This window comes from Pseudonaja textilis, chromosome 1 (genome assembly GCF_049901715.1).
Source record: "Pseudonaja textilis isolate UNSWEBS1 chromosome 1, rPseTex1.2, whole genome shotgun sequence".
Classification (NCBI taxonomy): Eukaryota; Metazoa; Chordata; class Lepidosauria; order Squamata; family Elapidae; genus Pseudonaja; species Pseudonaja textilis.
The window spans coordinates 69,092,731-69,107,981 of NC_141990.1; the positions used below are offsets into that span (position 1 = coordinate 69,092,731).

Consider the following 15,251-nt stretch of genomic DNA (forward strand, 5'->3'; position numbering starts at 1 on the left):
ACTAATCAAGAGGAGACGCAACCTGGAATTGAGGAGACATTTCCTAACTGTGAGGACAATTAACCAGTGGAACAGGTTGCCTTCAGAAACTGTAGGACAGTGGTTCTCAACCTTCCTAGTGCCACGACCCTTTAATAGTTCCTCATGTTGTGGTGACCCCCAACCATAAAATTATGGCTCGGTTCTAAGACCATTGAAAATATGTGTTTTTAGGCGACTCTGTGAAAGGGTCGTTCGACCCCCAAAGGGGTTGCAACCCACAGGTTGAGAACCACTGCTGTAGGTGCTTTATCAATGGAGATTTTAAAGAAGAGACTGGAAAGTCACTTCTCTTGAAATGGTAGGATCTCGTTTGAGGAGGGGGGCTGGACTAGAAGACCTCCAAGGTCTCTTCCCAGCTCTTTTCTGATTCTGATTCTATAGCGTCCTTTGCTACCGAGTCTGAACATGTGACCTGCGTTTGAAACCTTTGGGAAGGGAGGGAAAATGTGATCGAGAAATTAGATTAAAGCTCTGAGAGATCCCAGATCGAAATAACACTGGAAGAGGTCAGACGAAATCGAGATCCCGGAAGCCACGAATCCAAGAAGGAAAATCCAAGCACTCCCCCCCCCCCAACCCCCCAAAAAAGAACGCAGGCAGTTTCAGCCGCTGCGTAAGAAACGGGCGTTCAACATTCAATGAGGTCAAGATTTAGAGCTACCTTCCTATTGGCCCTTCGGCTGCACGTGAGGCTGGAGGGGGCGGCGTCTCGGACGGGAGGGGGCGGAACCTTCCCTGCGGGGCGCGACGGGCGGTTTAGGTCCAGGGAGTTGCTGCCGCTGTTGCAACTGCTGGAGTGGGCGGGCTCTTGGGTTTCCCTGGCGACGGGAAGTGGTGGGGGGGAAAGGGAGGGCTTTGAGGGAGGCCGGATTCTGCTCTGCCATGGGCAGCGGTAGTTGGCCGCCGCCGCCGCCGCCGCCGGCTTCGCTATCCAAGGGAGGAGGACGAGGCTGGCGGAAGGCCGGGCTGAGCAAGACGGTTTTTGCGTGGGCGGCGGGAGCAGGTAAGCGGCGAGGAAGGAAGTGAAGGGATTGGAGAATCGCCGCCGCCGCTTCCGAGCCGGGGCCTAAAAAGCAAAAAACAAGCGAGGGGGCATCTCTCCTTGGCTGCTGGTTGGCACGGACAGCCTTGCACCGCCTCGCCTCTTGAGCTGGCTCTCTCCGCTGCTGAGGAGAGCGGCTTTAGATGCTTCGGCTTAAGGTTGCATCCTGCCGGGCTTTGCCAGCCTCCCCCCGTTGGGCCGCTTTCCTCTGGCGTTGCGGGACGACTGTCGGGTCTGCTGGGTGGCAAAAGGGGGCTTAAAACTTGCAGGCGCTTTCCCCATTCTTTTGCTCTACCTTTTATTATTTTGGAGGAAAGGCGGGCGGGGGGGGTGGACGTTCAGATTTGGCAGCCTTTTGGGACAATTAGTAACTTTTGTGAGTCTTTGTTTTTGAAACCAAGAACCAAATGGAGTTTGCTGTCCCCGAAGAGGGTCCTGCCTCCATCCTGTGCCAAGGGGAGATTGCTTTTTTTTCCCCATGGGTGTAAGAATAGGTTTCTGCCTCTCCTTTTTCTCTTGGGCTCTCTGCTGCCTCTGCATCATCATCATCATCATCATCATCATTTCTGATACATTAGCAGCTTTGAGCAGCACTTGTTCTTGCCAGGAGGCCAATACTCAGCTTAGCTCCCCGGGGTCTGTCTGGGATCATCAGACTGACTGCAAGAAAATGGTAGGGAAGCAGGGCTGGTTAATTAGCTGTAGCAGCCCTGAAGTTGGGTGTAGAGGGAAAACAATGCACTGGGCACCAGTTCTCATTATCTCAGTAGCAGCAGCAGCAGAATGCTGTTGCCAGGTGAAGGTGAGGGCTTCATTATGGTAGAGGATAAACCACAAGCCTTGCTGGAAATCTTGAATATGAAATGCACCTTGGGCTTTTCCTTTCCTGTACGGCCTTGGACAATTTCCTGATATTGTTGCTAATTGCCTCGGTTAAATTTATTATTCCCCAGTGTTTTGTTTATGCTGTAGAAAACCCAAGACTTGGCAGGTCACAAATTAGACTTGGGCCAACACATAACTTAGTTATTGATGATATATTGGGGAGGGGATTTGCACAATGCATTGAACTATATATACACCGTCAAATACAAAACATAAGGTGTGTGTTTGGAATATTTAAAGCTGCCCAGAGTCTTTTTCAGAGTTGGACAGTCTTAAAAATCAACTAAGTAACCCAACCAATGTTATGGTAGCACTAATCAGGCTTACTGTTTTGTTCAGATGCATCTGTTAAGTTATCTCATCTGGTTAAACATGTTCTATGACTGCCGCTTTAAGACTAACGGCAAATTTGGAATAAAGGGAAAGAAACAGAAGAGTTAAAGAATGCTTTACTCATATCAGGGTGCCCCCAAAAGAAGAAAAATCTTTGTTATTTGGGAATTTCCCCTCAGCATTAAATGCCAATCCCTCATAACTGGTTAACGCTATATCCAGACTTAATTTGAGCCTAGAAGAATTAAATTGGGATAAGCAAGCAATAGATTGTATTTCTTCTTTGCTTGATTATTTTTTGTCTGAATTTTAGTACAATCCTAAATTGTTTTACAAAGAAGGTTTATAATATTACTATGGCTTACTTTAATATAACGGTCATTAGGCTATAACACAAGGATGATACATTCTGAGATTAATGAAGATTTAGGAAATTTACTCTATGTTACAGGAAAGATATCTGACTGCTTAAAAATACTGAAGATAATCTATGTACTTTAATCTTTGAAAAGTTGTGATGGCTGTGTACCATACTGTGAGGAGGGCCTGATTCTTTTTATTTGTAGAATATAAATTTAAATAGTTTGAGAAATAATTGTGTAATGAATTCAATGAACTACTAGCCAGATGGATATCAGAACCTGTTACTTTATACATCCCCGCAAAGTTTTATCTTCTTCATTATGGTATTTTAAGCATAATCTGAATTTGTTATCTTTTCAGTCATTATGTGTTCTATGAAGAACTTATCCATTAATTTAGATAACTTAATCTCTGTTAGATTGCATGACATGTCATTTCTTACACTAAACAAACAGTAAAGTTAAAGAATATAATTCTTTGCATGTTACCAGTGATCTTTTCTGAAGATAGCATTGAACATGTTGCTTGTAAAAACATGTTAGGCTACACAAGCTTTTTCTCTGTATAGAGACCAAATATAACTCAGAATTTAAAAATAAAACCCTTGATGTGTGCTATCAGAACCTTATGGATTATATGTGTTTTAATACTAATTAGAAAGTTATCTTTTTAAATCATTTTTCTCCTTTAGTAAGTTTGTGTTGAATTCTGGATGAAGATAACTGAATAACATACAAACACGATTTTAAGCTGACTTCAAGGATTTACATTACATTCACATCTAGAAAATTTATGAAAGATCTGGAATGTAGATTCAACTGTGGAATATAAGCTAATGGCTAAAAGTTCAATACAGTATATTAACACATTAAATACATTATGAATTTACAAAAGAATAATTACAGTCTGGTGCTTCAGTTCTATGCATCAAAATAAATTTCTTATGCCTAATAGTAATTGTGTAACAAATATATGCTTTATTATTTCTTCTCTCTCTCTTCCTTGATGTAAAAGTTGTTTGATCATGCAACAAATGCTGGAAGTCTTGTCAACTCCCTTTCTAGCTGGATAATGGATGGTACCATGTAATTCCGGATATTGAAAGAATGAAACACGCACATATACCAGCCAAATAAATGTGCAACTGAAACATGTAGATTGTTTATTGTAAACAAGAACTTTTGTTCACATGGACACTTAGATGAGCTAGATCAGGGGTGTCAAACTTGTCGCAGTGTTTTCACATAAGTATCGGGACTTTTTCCCCCTTCACTAAACTGGGCAGAGCATGGCCAGCATGTGAGACTTCTGGCCTGCAGGCCGTGAGTTTGACAGCCCTGAGCTAGCCACACCCATTGGCTTTCTGAAAACCTGGCTCTGGAACTGGCTCTAATGTGGGTGTGTCTCCTACTTTTGAGGAGGCTAGTAGATTTGAAGATCCCATCTTGAAGCTGTTTACATACTGGTCTTTTTAATCCACTTTTTTGTTACCTTTTAATTTTTAAGGTTTAACCTTTTAAACCTTTAGATATTGTTTCATGATGTTGTAAACCAAATGGAGTTGCTTAGCAGTGAGATGGGCAGCATGTAAATTTAGTACATGCAAAGTGGTATATAAGTCTAAGTGCTATTGCTATGTCAACAAGGCAGGAAAAGAATTATGAGAAAGTTCATTCTTCCAAAAGGATTATTAGCTCATGATATCATTGTGTGAAAGGGCATAATCATCTATTTAGGCTATTCTATAGATTTATTTGCAAAACTATTTTAAAACACAATTTAATATTGAAATGAAGGAATGAAATAATTCAAATTCACTAGAAGAACTGAAATGATCCCAGCTCATTTGCCAGCTCAAATTATATTATGTACTCCTGTGATTAGAGTGATAGCATTAATTGTTATTTTTATATATGTGGAAATAAAACCTCTAATCTGAAGTTTTCATGGTATTTGGATACTTTCTCTGTCTTCTAGAGCTAGCTGATGCTGGCATATTGTGGATTTAATTCAGTTTTTTAAAGTAGCAAAATGCCTAAGGCTAAATATCTGTGCTTGTGATGTAGTTATGAATGAAGAAATGAACACTTAGAATTGAATTGGATCATTGGCCTATCTGATTCAGTATAACTACTCTTACTGGCAGCTATACTTTATTTATTGTTAGAATAAAAAAACCTAGAATGTCAAGCAAAGACCATTCTCATTCTCTGTTACCAAAATCTTTTATATGAAGATGTTTAGTTTAGTTTACTTTATTGTCATTGCACCCCATACAACGAAACCAAACACTATCTTCAGCGCACATCATGACCATGAAAATAAACACAAACACACATCCTTCACACTCCATACATTGAACCGAAAACCCCCAACACTGCATGTATGGGATTGAAATGAGATATTATGCAAAGAAAGCACTCCTGTTGTCATAACAGATTGCCACTGGCTGTTTTGTCTAAACTTCGATCATCTGCAGTTACAGATGAATGCGGCTACAGTTGGTCCTTTTTTACAGTAAAGCTACACACACTGTAATCAAGTGATACTATATATGTCAAATAAAGCTTTTTTGACATACTGTACAAATATCTTTGCTTTCATCAGTCTTTGTTTTGTACTGTAGTCATTCAATAAATACCCTAATGTTTTTATCTTGGAAAAGCTTAGCTAGATAGTATTAGCTGCTAAAGACATGACTACCTAAAGACTGCATAATTGCCAAATTTCCTTGTGAAGTGCAGTAATTAGGAATATAAGAGCATTTATTAAAATAGCCATGCTCTTCCTTCATTGTTTCATAATGAAATGCTTATGGTTCCTTCTTTATTGTATGTCTTTATGTATAATTTAGGATATATTTTATGTCTAGTCAGTTTAGCACAGATAGAGATTTTGGTGCATCCAGGTGGATAAGCATTTTCAGCAACCCCAACCATTGTATTAAATGATAAAAGATTAAGACCATAAAACTGGCTCATCAGGCTAAAATATAAACAAGTTCCACAGTTGTATTTCAGAAATAGACATTCCGGATGTTTAAGATTAGCCACCCTAAGGTAATATCTGGAATGTCTTTTTCTGAAACATGATTGTGGAATTTGTAGTTTGTTTATATTTTAGCCTGATCAGCCAGTTTCTATAGAGTTAAGTTTCATTTCTTGTTGGCATTGTGGTCAGTTAACCCACAGTTCTGGGATATGCCTACTTCCTTTTCAGAAAGTCTTTTCCTGAACTCTCAATACTGTATTGAAAGATTATTTGCAAATCTTTTGCTTTCAACTAGTTTCTTTTATGTTGTTTGTGTTATCAAGGATTTTTATTTATTTGCTTGTTGATTAACTACAACTGCTTTCTTTGGAAGTGCAAGGTGGCATACATAGTATACCTTTTAAGAGATATCTAATCCAAAGTGACCTCATGAGCTTCCATGGCTGAGGCTGGACCTGAACCTGTGTTCAACATTTTAATTGCTACACACACTACCTCTTCACTCAGATTTGCATATCGGGAGAAGATACACTATTCTAATTTTATGTGAGATACCAGAATTACAATGGTTGCTATTCTGCTTGAGGTGAATGTACAACACTAGCTAGATATTACTGGGAAAATTTGATAGTAATATCCTTCAGGAAAGTTTGTTAGATAATTCTTTGCTAACATTTGATTATTATTAGATGGTCCTCTTAATTAAAGGACATCCTAAAACTTTTCTGACCTTCGCTTCTGTATAATTGCTTTGGTTGGAGCTGTTTGTTGTGAGGCTGAGTCAGAGGCTTTGCAATATATCTGTTGATTTAAAATAGTTCTCCTCCCTTCCATTTATGTGTCAGTATTGTTTTTTGTATGATAATGCGAGATGAATGCAGGATAATTTTGGCTTCTCTGCTTTGGTGTAGAGAATTGGTTATTATTGCTCCTATTGGGACTGCCTTGTTTTGGATTTAGGAGTGCTGTTCTAGTACGAGTGCTGTTCTACTACAGTGTACAAAATCAATTTACTCTGAATTCAGTATTTGGAAAGACATTTCTACTTTTTGCAGAAATAAAATTTGCTTTTAATGCCATGGATCACATGTGTGATGGAATGTAACTCATCTAATCCCTTCTCACAAAGCATTCTAAAAGTGGAACTAAATTGTTATTTTCACTGAAAGTCTAAAGTGAAAAGCAGTGAAATATGGTACATGTGGTGTAACTTAATCAGGAGTATCTTGCAATGCTGAATTTGGCTTGGTTTAGGGATGACAAAAACAAAGACAAAAGCTTGCCTTTGAGAAAGCTTCAAGCTTATCTTTAGAATGGAGACTGTTATGAGAAATTATAATAAATTAATAATCCAGTAGTAGTGGTAGTTTCATGGGCTAATACATTTTTTTGTTTAAGGGTATTTGAAGTGTACTCTTAAATATCTATGTGAAAAGCTAATGTATCCTCAGTGTTGTTATTTCTTTCAAAACAAGATTGAGAATACATTAGCTTTTCAAATAGCAATAGCACTTAGACTTGTATACTGCTTCACAGTGCTTTTACAGCCCTCTCTAAGTGGTTTACAGAGTCAGCATATTGCCCTCCACAAACTGGGTCCTTATTGTACTCACCTCGGAAGGATGGAAGACTGAGTCAACCTTGAGCCGGTGAGACTTGAACTGCCAAATTACAGGCAGCCGGCAGGCAGCAGAAGTAACCTGCAGTACTGCATTCTAACCACTGCGCCACCTCAGCTATCTATACAATAGATACGTATCTACTGTATTTTAAAATTTTAACAAGTCAAATGATAAGCCAGTTGAAGAATCACTTTATAATTAACAAATAAGACAACCACAAAACATTTGTAACTTTCTCTAAAGACAGTACAATGGCATATTCATGGAAGGACAGAACGTTTTAAGTGGTCTTAGCAAATGGTGTTAATTATTATGGGCTAGATATTTGCCAAGCAATTTACTGGAACTGAGCTTGTGCTTTGCTTTCTATTATTCATTCTTATTGATTATATATCACCAAGTCAGTGTCGACAGTGGCCACATAGGTAGATTTTCTCCAATGTAGTCTATCCCTAATCTGGAATTTCAGGTCTTCCAGTGATACATTCAATGCCACTGTAGCTTGGACCATCCACCTTGCTGCTGATCATCCTCTTCTCTTTCTTTCCATCTTTCCCAGGATTAGAGCCTTCTACAGAGAGTTAAGTCTTTGCATATTGTGAGCAAAGTTGGAAAACATGAGCCTGGTCATTTGCATATGCAAATTCTGGGTTGATCTGTTGAATAATCCATTTCTTTTCTTAGCTGCCCATGGTATTTTCAAGAGTCTTCTCCAACACCAAAGTTCAAAAGCATCAATACAATTTCTATCTTGCTTCTTAAAAGTTCAACTTTCATTTCCACAGACTGTCATTGGGAAAACCATCACCTGCATGATTCGGATTTTTGTAGTTAGACATATTACAGCATCTGAATATCTTTTCCATGGCCTTGAATACTATTTTATGAAGTCTGCAATTATTTCTTGACTGCTTGCTTCTTTCTGGTTGATCCTAAAAGACAGAAATTATCTACACTTCAACATCTAATTGTCAGTTCTAAGTCTAATTGTTGTACCTATTGTCATTATCTTGATTTCTTTATATTTAATTTTAGTCCCATTTTTACACTATGCTCCTTGATTTTTATATCCTGAAACTCATGTATTCTGATTTCTGTACTTATGGATATTAGTTATTTATATCATGGTTCCCTATGTTGAACATGAACTTGTATATAGTAACATATATAATACTCTAACAGCAAGCTAAGGCCATCATCAAAAAGCAAAAGTGTAAAAGCACAAAAACAAATATCTTAACAAATTTGGTAAGTGTTCTTTTAAGTCATTTGTAAAGATGTTGAATAATCTTTGGCCAAGGACAGAGAAAATTCTGGGAAAGCCCCATGGTTACTTCTTTTCAGGTTGATGCAAAACATCTGTATGCGCTTATATAGTTTGAAATCCACTGTGTTGCTTTGTCTTCCACTTCACATTTATCCATCTATCCACAAGGATATCGTGAGAGAATCTATAACATGCTTCAGTGAAATCAAGATATACGTCATTCATAGCATTCCCTTGGTCTACTAAATTTATTACTTTGCCATAAAAAGATCTGCCATCCATCCTATACCTAGTTACCTTGCCCATATTTATACTATATACATTTTCCAAGGACTTCTATTACAAATTCAAAATATGCTGTCAAGTTCATTGAGGCATCTTTTTAATTTGTAAATATTTTTGAGTGAACATCTGATATAAGCACGGGTTTCTTTTTTAAAAAAAATAAGTTATTTGCAAATCAGTGCTATCTCAAGGAATCCTGTGCATCTGAATTTGCAGAGAGACTAATAGAAAAACCAAGAGTAAGAATGCCTATGGGAAGGTTAAATGGATTACAGATAAGCTGTAGAACATGGGATATGAATCAAAGAAATATTGCTTTTCTAGCTAGAGGCTGGTGATTTTTCAAACATATATAAAACCAACTTAGTCCAGAAATGCTTTGTTATGTGAAGGTATTCGAATTATAGAAGTATGAATTGGTCCAAGAGGTACTGATTCCAGTTTGGGTTATCTTTTTCTCTTCCTCTCTCTTTCCTTCTTTCTCTTTCATACTCTGTGTGCGCACGCATTCTCATAGAATTATTATTGTTCCAAGTTCACTTGAGGCAAAAACGACAAGCTTTGCTAAGTTGTTATTCAAACCATGCCACAGCAAAGCTGGTTAAGCCTTGTTCATTGCCCCTTTGCTCTTGAGTTCTCAGAAACAATGATCACAATCCATTCTAAGTGTAGATCCAGAATTTTGGAGGACAGCTCTCATTAGCATGTGATACCTTGGTGCACTAGTCAGGTCCACTGTTGCAGGAAACTTGCCAAGTTGAGTTAACATTACTCATTGTGTCAAGTCTTCTTTCTAGAGCAGGGGTGTCAAGCTCACATCACAGTGGCATCGTGATGTATCTGGGCGTTTTTCCCCTTCACTAAAATGGGCGTGGGCATGGCCAGCGCGTGCTGCATCCAGCCTACGGGCCAGACGTTTGACAGCCCTGCTCTAGAGTGTCCCTTATGGCCCATCCTGCACATTTATGTGGCATTTAGTGCTTTCCCTTGCTGGGCAGGAATATATTTGTATAATATATTCGTATGCTTTTACAAGCAGTGCAGCCAAGAAGGTTTATTATTAGTCATACAACTTGAATTGAGTGACCATTGAAATGCAATTAGAGAAAAGCATTTGTGGCAACACAGTTTAATTGTTGCGGTTTCTTCCAATGCTATTATTATAGAAAGTTGCAATCATAAAGTGCTTGACCTCCCCCCTCTCTCTCTCCCAGATTGATACCCAATTAAAATAATTCATCCAATTTATTTTGTACAATTATTTCTATGATTCTTATGCCATCTCAATGTTGGAATTGAAGAAAGGGGGAAACTGCTCCAATGCTATTTTAGTTAGATATAAATGGATTATTTTTAGTCCTCAGATACGAGATACGAATATAAACAAAACACAGAAATTAGTTAATGTACACTTTCCATTCATGCTACTTCATAATGTGTTCTTGTCTTATTAATTAAATGTTGTTCAGAAAAATCCTTGCATAATAAACATTTGTTATATAACAGAATAACAGAGTTGGAAGAGACCTTGGAGGTCCAATCTCCTTCTCAGGCAGGAAACCCTATACTATTTCAGATAAATGGTTATCCAACCTCTTCTTAAAAACTTCCACTGTTGGAGCATTCACAGCTTCTGGAGGCAAGTTGTCCCACTAATTAATTGCTCTGTCAGGTAATTTCTCCTTAGTTTTAAGTTGCTTTGTTCCTTGATTAGTTTCCATCCATTGCTTCTTGTCCCACCTGGAGGTACTTTGGAGAATAGTTTGACTCTCTCATCTTTGTGGCAACCTCTGAGATATTGGAACACTACTATCATGTCACCTCCAAGTCCTTCTTTTGATTAAATGAGACGTACCCAATTCCAGCAACCGTTCTTTATATGTTTTAGCCCCCAGTCCCCAATCATCTTTGTTGCTCTACTCTGCACTCTTTCTACAGTCTGAACATCTTTTTTACATTGTGGCAACCAAAACTGAATGCAATTTTTCAAAGTGTGGCCTTACCTTATAAAGTGGTTGTCAGGTTTCCAAGTGATGAAACCCATTCAAAAAGAAATAGGCAAAGTCCATCTTCCACAACAAATTTATTTAGGTAAGCATCAAATTGGCAAAGTCTGTTGTAATTCCGGATCTGACAAAACCGGAATTACACCACAGAATATTGCAATTTAAAAACAGTCCCCAAAAGTCACATTCCCCAATAGAAATAAATCAACGTTGCCTAGTGTCATCAATCTCCACCTCCAGGTCTCAGCAGGGACAACTTCTGTTCCCACGGAAAGGAAAGTCACCTAGCCTCACAATCCTCACTATCTAACCACTTCTCCCACCTTAGGAATGTGGCAAGCCCGAAACCCTCCCCCCTTAACAGCAAAGAGAAAAAAAAGAAATATATGATTATAATTAGTGCTAAATAAAATGGCTACATATATGTCAATTTCAGGCTCGACAGTGGTATTAACACTTCACGTGATCTTCATTCCATCCCTCTGTTAATGCAGCCTAGAATTGTGTTGGCTCTTTTGGCAGCTGAAGCACACTGCTGGCTCATATTTAAGTGGTTTTTATTATACCTTTTTATTTAGTTTATATAGAACTTTTAAGGCCTTGATCACATTTGAATATTTTGCGAAGGTGAATTTGGGAAGAGATAATTTGGGAGAGATGTTGTAGTAGGAAGCTACTTTCTACCAGTCTGTTCAAACTGTTCTTTCTAAATCAGTTTTCTTTGAAATAACATTTAAATTTTAAAGAAATTAGAGCACATTTAAAAAAAATATAACCTTTATTAATTGCCTTTTCTATTTTTTAATAAATTAAGTAAAAATCTTAAGGCTAGAAACACATGATTCTAGGAAATAATTATATAAATAAGAAGTCTTTCATGGGAACTAAATTATTTAGTTTATATTTGCTTTAACTATTGTAATTAAAATTTTCAATAGAAATTGCTTTAAAAAACACATGAGTCTTAAATAGCTGTTATGTTGATTTTGGGTCATTTTTTAATTACCTTTTTCACTTATTCACTTTGAACACAGCCTGGCTTTAGCAATTAATTATTTTCTGTATTCTGCTGATTTCTGTATTCTTCAGATCCCGTTTGGGGGGGAAATGGGAGCGGTAAAGATTAAACATGCAGTATGCAGCCATTAAGAATTAATTTGTGTTTTTTTAAGGAAGACTTTAATTTGTGAAGGATTCTAACAATTACTTTTAGGCACATTTTTTATTAGCTACTGTATGCATTTTATTTATTTCATACATGCCTTGTTTTACAGGTCAGTCGCTAACAGACATACTGAGAACATATCCATTTAACGCTTGATAATTACTATCAATGAGAAAGGAAGTGTAATCTGGTGAGTTTTGGGGACTGAGCGTATTTTAAGATATTTAAATAAGCATGAAAGTGTACTGGATCAAGATCATGTTGAAGATTGTAGAAAATAGAATACTTTCATTACAATTCTACTTGATTGCTATAACAAAGAAATTATAATTTTAGAAGTTAAATACTAGGTCTTCCTGTGATGCAGGATGATTTGTATGGCCCTAAATCTTGTATAGGTTTTCATGTGTCAAGTAAATTTGGGGTACTTTACAGACTAATATTAGCTAATAAATAGCTAAGAAATAGGAGTACTGCTGAAATTAATCTCATTTGACCTTTAAGAAAAAATAAATGTATGTACCTTACATCATATTTCATTAGTACCATACTTTAATTGTGAATAAAATGAATAATGAAATGTCAAGATAGCTTCCAATGTTTATAATGTTTCCATGTATTTCCATCTTAGAATCATTTCCATCTTAGAAGCATGTAAATTTATATTGATATAAGGCATTCTTCTTCCCTCTCCATGTCTTTTTTGTTGCATGTAATACATTAGAAATAATTTCCTAGGAAGGATTTTGGAGAACTGTTTTAAATTTAAACAGCTAAATGTAGCAATCCTTGCATAAATTTTTATTTTGCTTTCTTATCAGGGAATGAATATGAAGACCATCTTAATTTTTATGTAGCTTGTTAAAAATTTAAATCTGTGCAGAAATTTTAAATACATGCTTTCATATTTCCTCTAAGGTACTCCTGTTTTAATCTTTTTATTCTCCTCTTTTTCCTCTGTCCGGCTCAGATGAGAACAGAATGTATTATACTGTAGCTTTTTCAAAGACAATTATGTTAATAGCTTTTCAAAATGTTTTAATGTCCATTTATTTGAAACTGAACAGTTTTACAAAGTTGAGAATGTTTCTATCATTTTTTTTAGAAATGTTAGCTTATTATATAAATTATTTTTTTAAAAAAATCAGTATATGTCCTGTATGTATCTCAATAATATGCTTATTGTTTAATTATAATCATGATTAAATACTGATATGCTTGCAATGTAAGATATGTATCTCATGTATCTTTTTGTAATATATGGGGAAAGTATTCTAATCTAGGAAACAAAGTATTTAGTACTAATATAGATTATAGTAGCAGCCAGTTAGCTGACAAATGTTGCCCCTATTTTAGGTTGCTAAACTATCCAATAGAAAGGATCCAATGGCAAACAACTTCCAATGAAACCTTGCCAAGAAAATATGAGGGACTAGCCGAGGCAGTTACCAGGAGTCAAAAACGGACTCAAAGGCACAAATTTAAAAAAAAGATACCTGTACAAGCTATATAAGCTATTCTAGCTTCCTTACATCTTTGGAAATGTTTTTTTATTAATGTTGAAAATCCTTTGTTTATTTGTGACAGCTCAGACATGAGCAGTGCGAGTAACTCTCTGGCACGAGAGTTTTTGTCTGATGTCAGCCATCTTTGCAATGCAGTGGACCAAAGGGTGGAAGCCAAGGAGGAAGAGGAAGAGAAAACACACATAGCTGCCCTTGGACAATATCTTATTCAAGGTCGAGGATTCGTTTTGCTTACTAAACTTAATTCCATCATTGACCAGGTAAATGTTGTTTTCACATTTGTCAAAATATGATGCATTTAGCTGGAACAATATCTATTTGAATGAAATAATATGATGCATATTCTTCATTGCGCTTATAGTTACAAAGAAGATTAATTGGGATCACTTTCATATTCTGTTTGGAAATTGGATTTTTACACCAGCCAGGATTAGGATGACAGATGCATTTGATAATCAGCTTATTGGTCATATTCTATGGGTCACACAAAAGCCTTCCATTAGGCCAGGGCTGTCAAACTGCTGGCCCATGGGCTGGATGCATCACAGACTGTCCATGCCCACACCTGGTTTAGCAAAGGGGAAAAAAGTTAATGTGAGTTGACACCCCTGCATTAGGCCAACGTTGTAAGATGGGCCAGTGCTGTAGCTTTTTAGCCACTGTCCTAATGACGTAGGACATGGGGGGTTTTCCCACATGAAATAATCAGATATGAATGACTTGAAAGACAAGATCTCTTTCCAGTCAGTTCATTCATAAGTTAACTTTTTCGAAGTATTCATAATACATTGACTCATAAATTAAGTACATAGGTAGGTTTAAATATCTTGCTATTAAAAAATAAACCAGAGTTGTAATTTATCAAGTTAACCTGGTGTGGAAATGCAGCCAGTACAAATTTAATAGCCTGATTTAGCTATTACTGTCTTAGACAATGTTACTTCTATTTTTTAATTGTTTTATTTTTGTGGCTGTACAATATTTTTTGTGGCTATATATCTGTTTACCTGGGTGTTGTTACACTTATGGTATTTCTTTTCCAAACTGGTTATTTCATTTACCATTTTAATGTGAATATTAAACAGTATCTGGAGACAAGGCAAGAACCTAGTATACACCTAGTATTTTCTGGAATCAATCAAATTAAAAAGGAAAATCTATCCTGGGCCAACTTATCCAGAGATCAAAGAAAAACCTAATTGAGATTGATGTAGGCTTCAGTATCTTCTAAAAATAACTGGTAAAAATGATAACTGTTTCTGTTGTCTCACCTGGATTAAATTGAAAGGTAAAGGAGGGCACCCCCAAATTATTAATGTACAGGTTAAAAAGAATGTGCAATAAAACTGAATTCTGTGAAGCAATTGCCATAGTAAAATACGGTAGTCTAAAAATGATATGAAACGTTACTCCAAACTTCTGCCAGCTGTTCTAAAATGTTATTGTGAATTTAGCTATGTTGAAATCTAAGGGGAAGTCTGAGGAACGCACCAATTATGTAAGGTACTTCCAGTCTTAAAACCAAACCTTAGGTTAAATTGAAAGAACTAGAGAAAATCTTGAGAGATGGAAGAAAGAAAATTTCTCAAGATTAGAACTCAATTGAATTACAGGTAGTTCTCAATTTATGATTGGTCACTTAGCAACTGTTCATGTTATAACTGATCTGAAAAAGGGGACTGATGAGGCTCCATTACAGTCATTACTTTAAGGATTACTTGTAA

At 36.8% G+C, this 15,251-nt stretch overlaps 1 protein-coding gene across 3 annotated transcripts in view; it reads left to right on the forward strand.

Annotated features, from left to right (window-relative positions):
* Positions 1–879: 879 nt before the first annotated feature.
* The window catches only part of LYST (lysosomal trafficking regulator), an 89,934-nt gene continuing 75,562 nt past the window's right edge, over positions 880–15,251 (forward strand). For 2 of the 3 annotated variants that reach the window (XM_026705214.2, XM_026705215.2), the window contains exons 1-3: positions 880–1,045; positions 12,111–12,191; positions 13,589–13,787. In XM_026705214.2, the coding sequence (XP_026560999.2) occupies positions 13,596–13,787 (192 nt within the window). In that variant the 5' untranslated portion in view covers positions 880–1,045; positions 12,111–12,191; positions 13,589–13,595. The remainder of the gene's footprint in view (positions 1,046–12,110; positions 12,192–13,588; positions 13,788–15,251) is intronic. The other variant, XM_087937153.1, reaches the window with a different exon arrangement.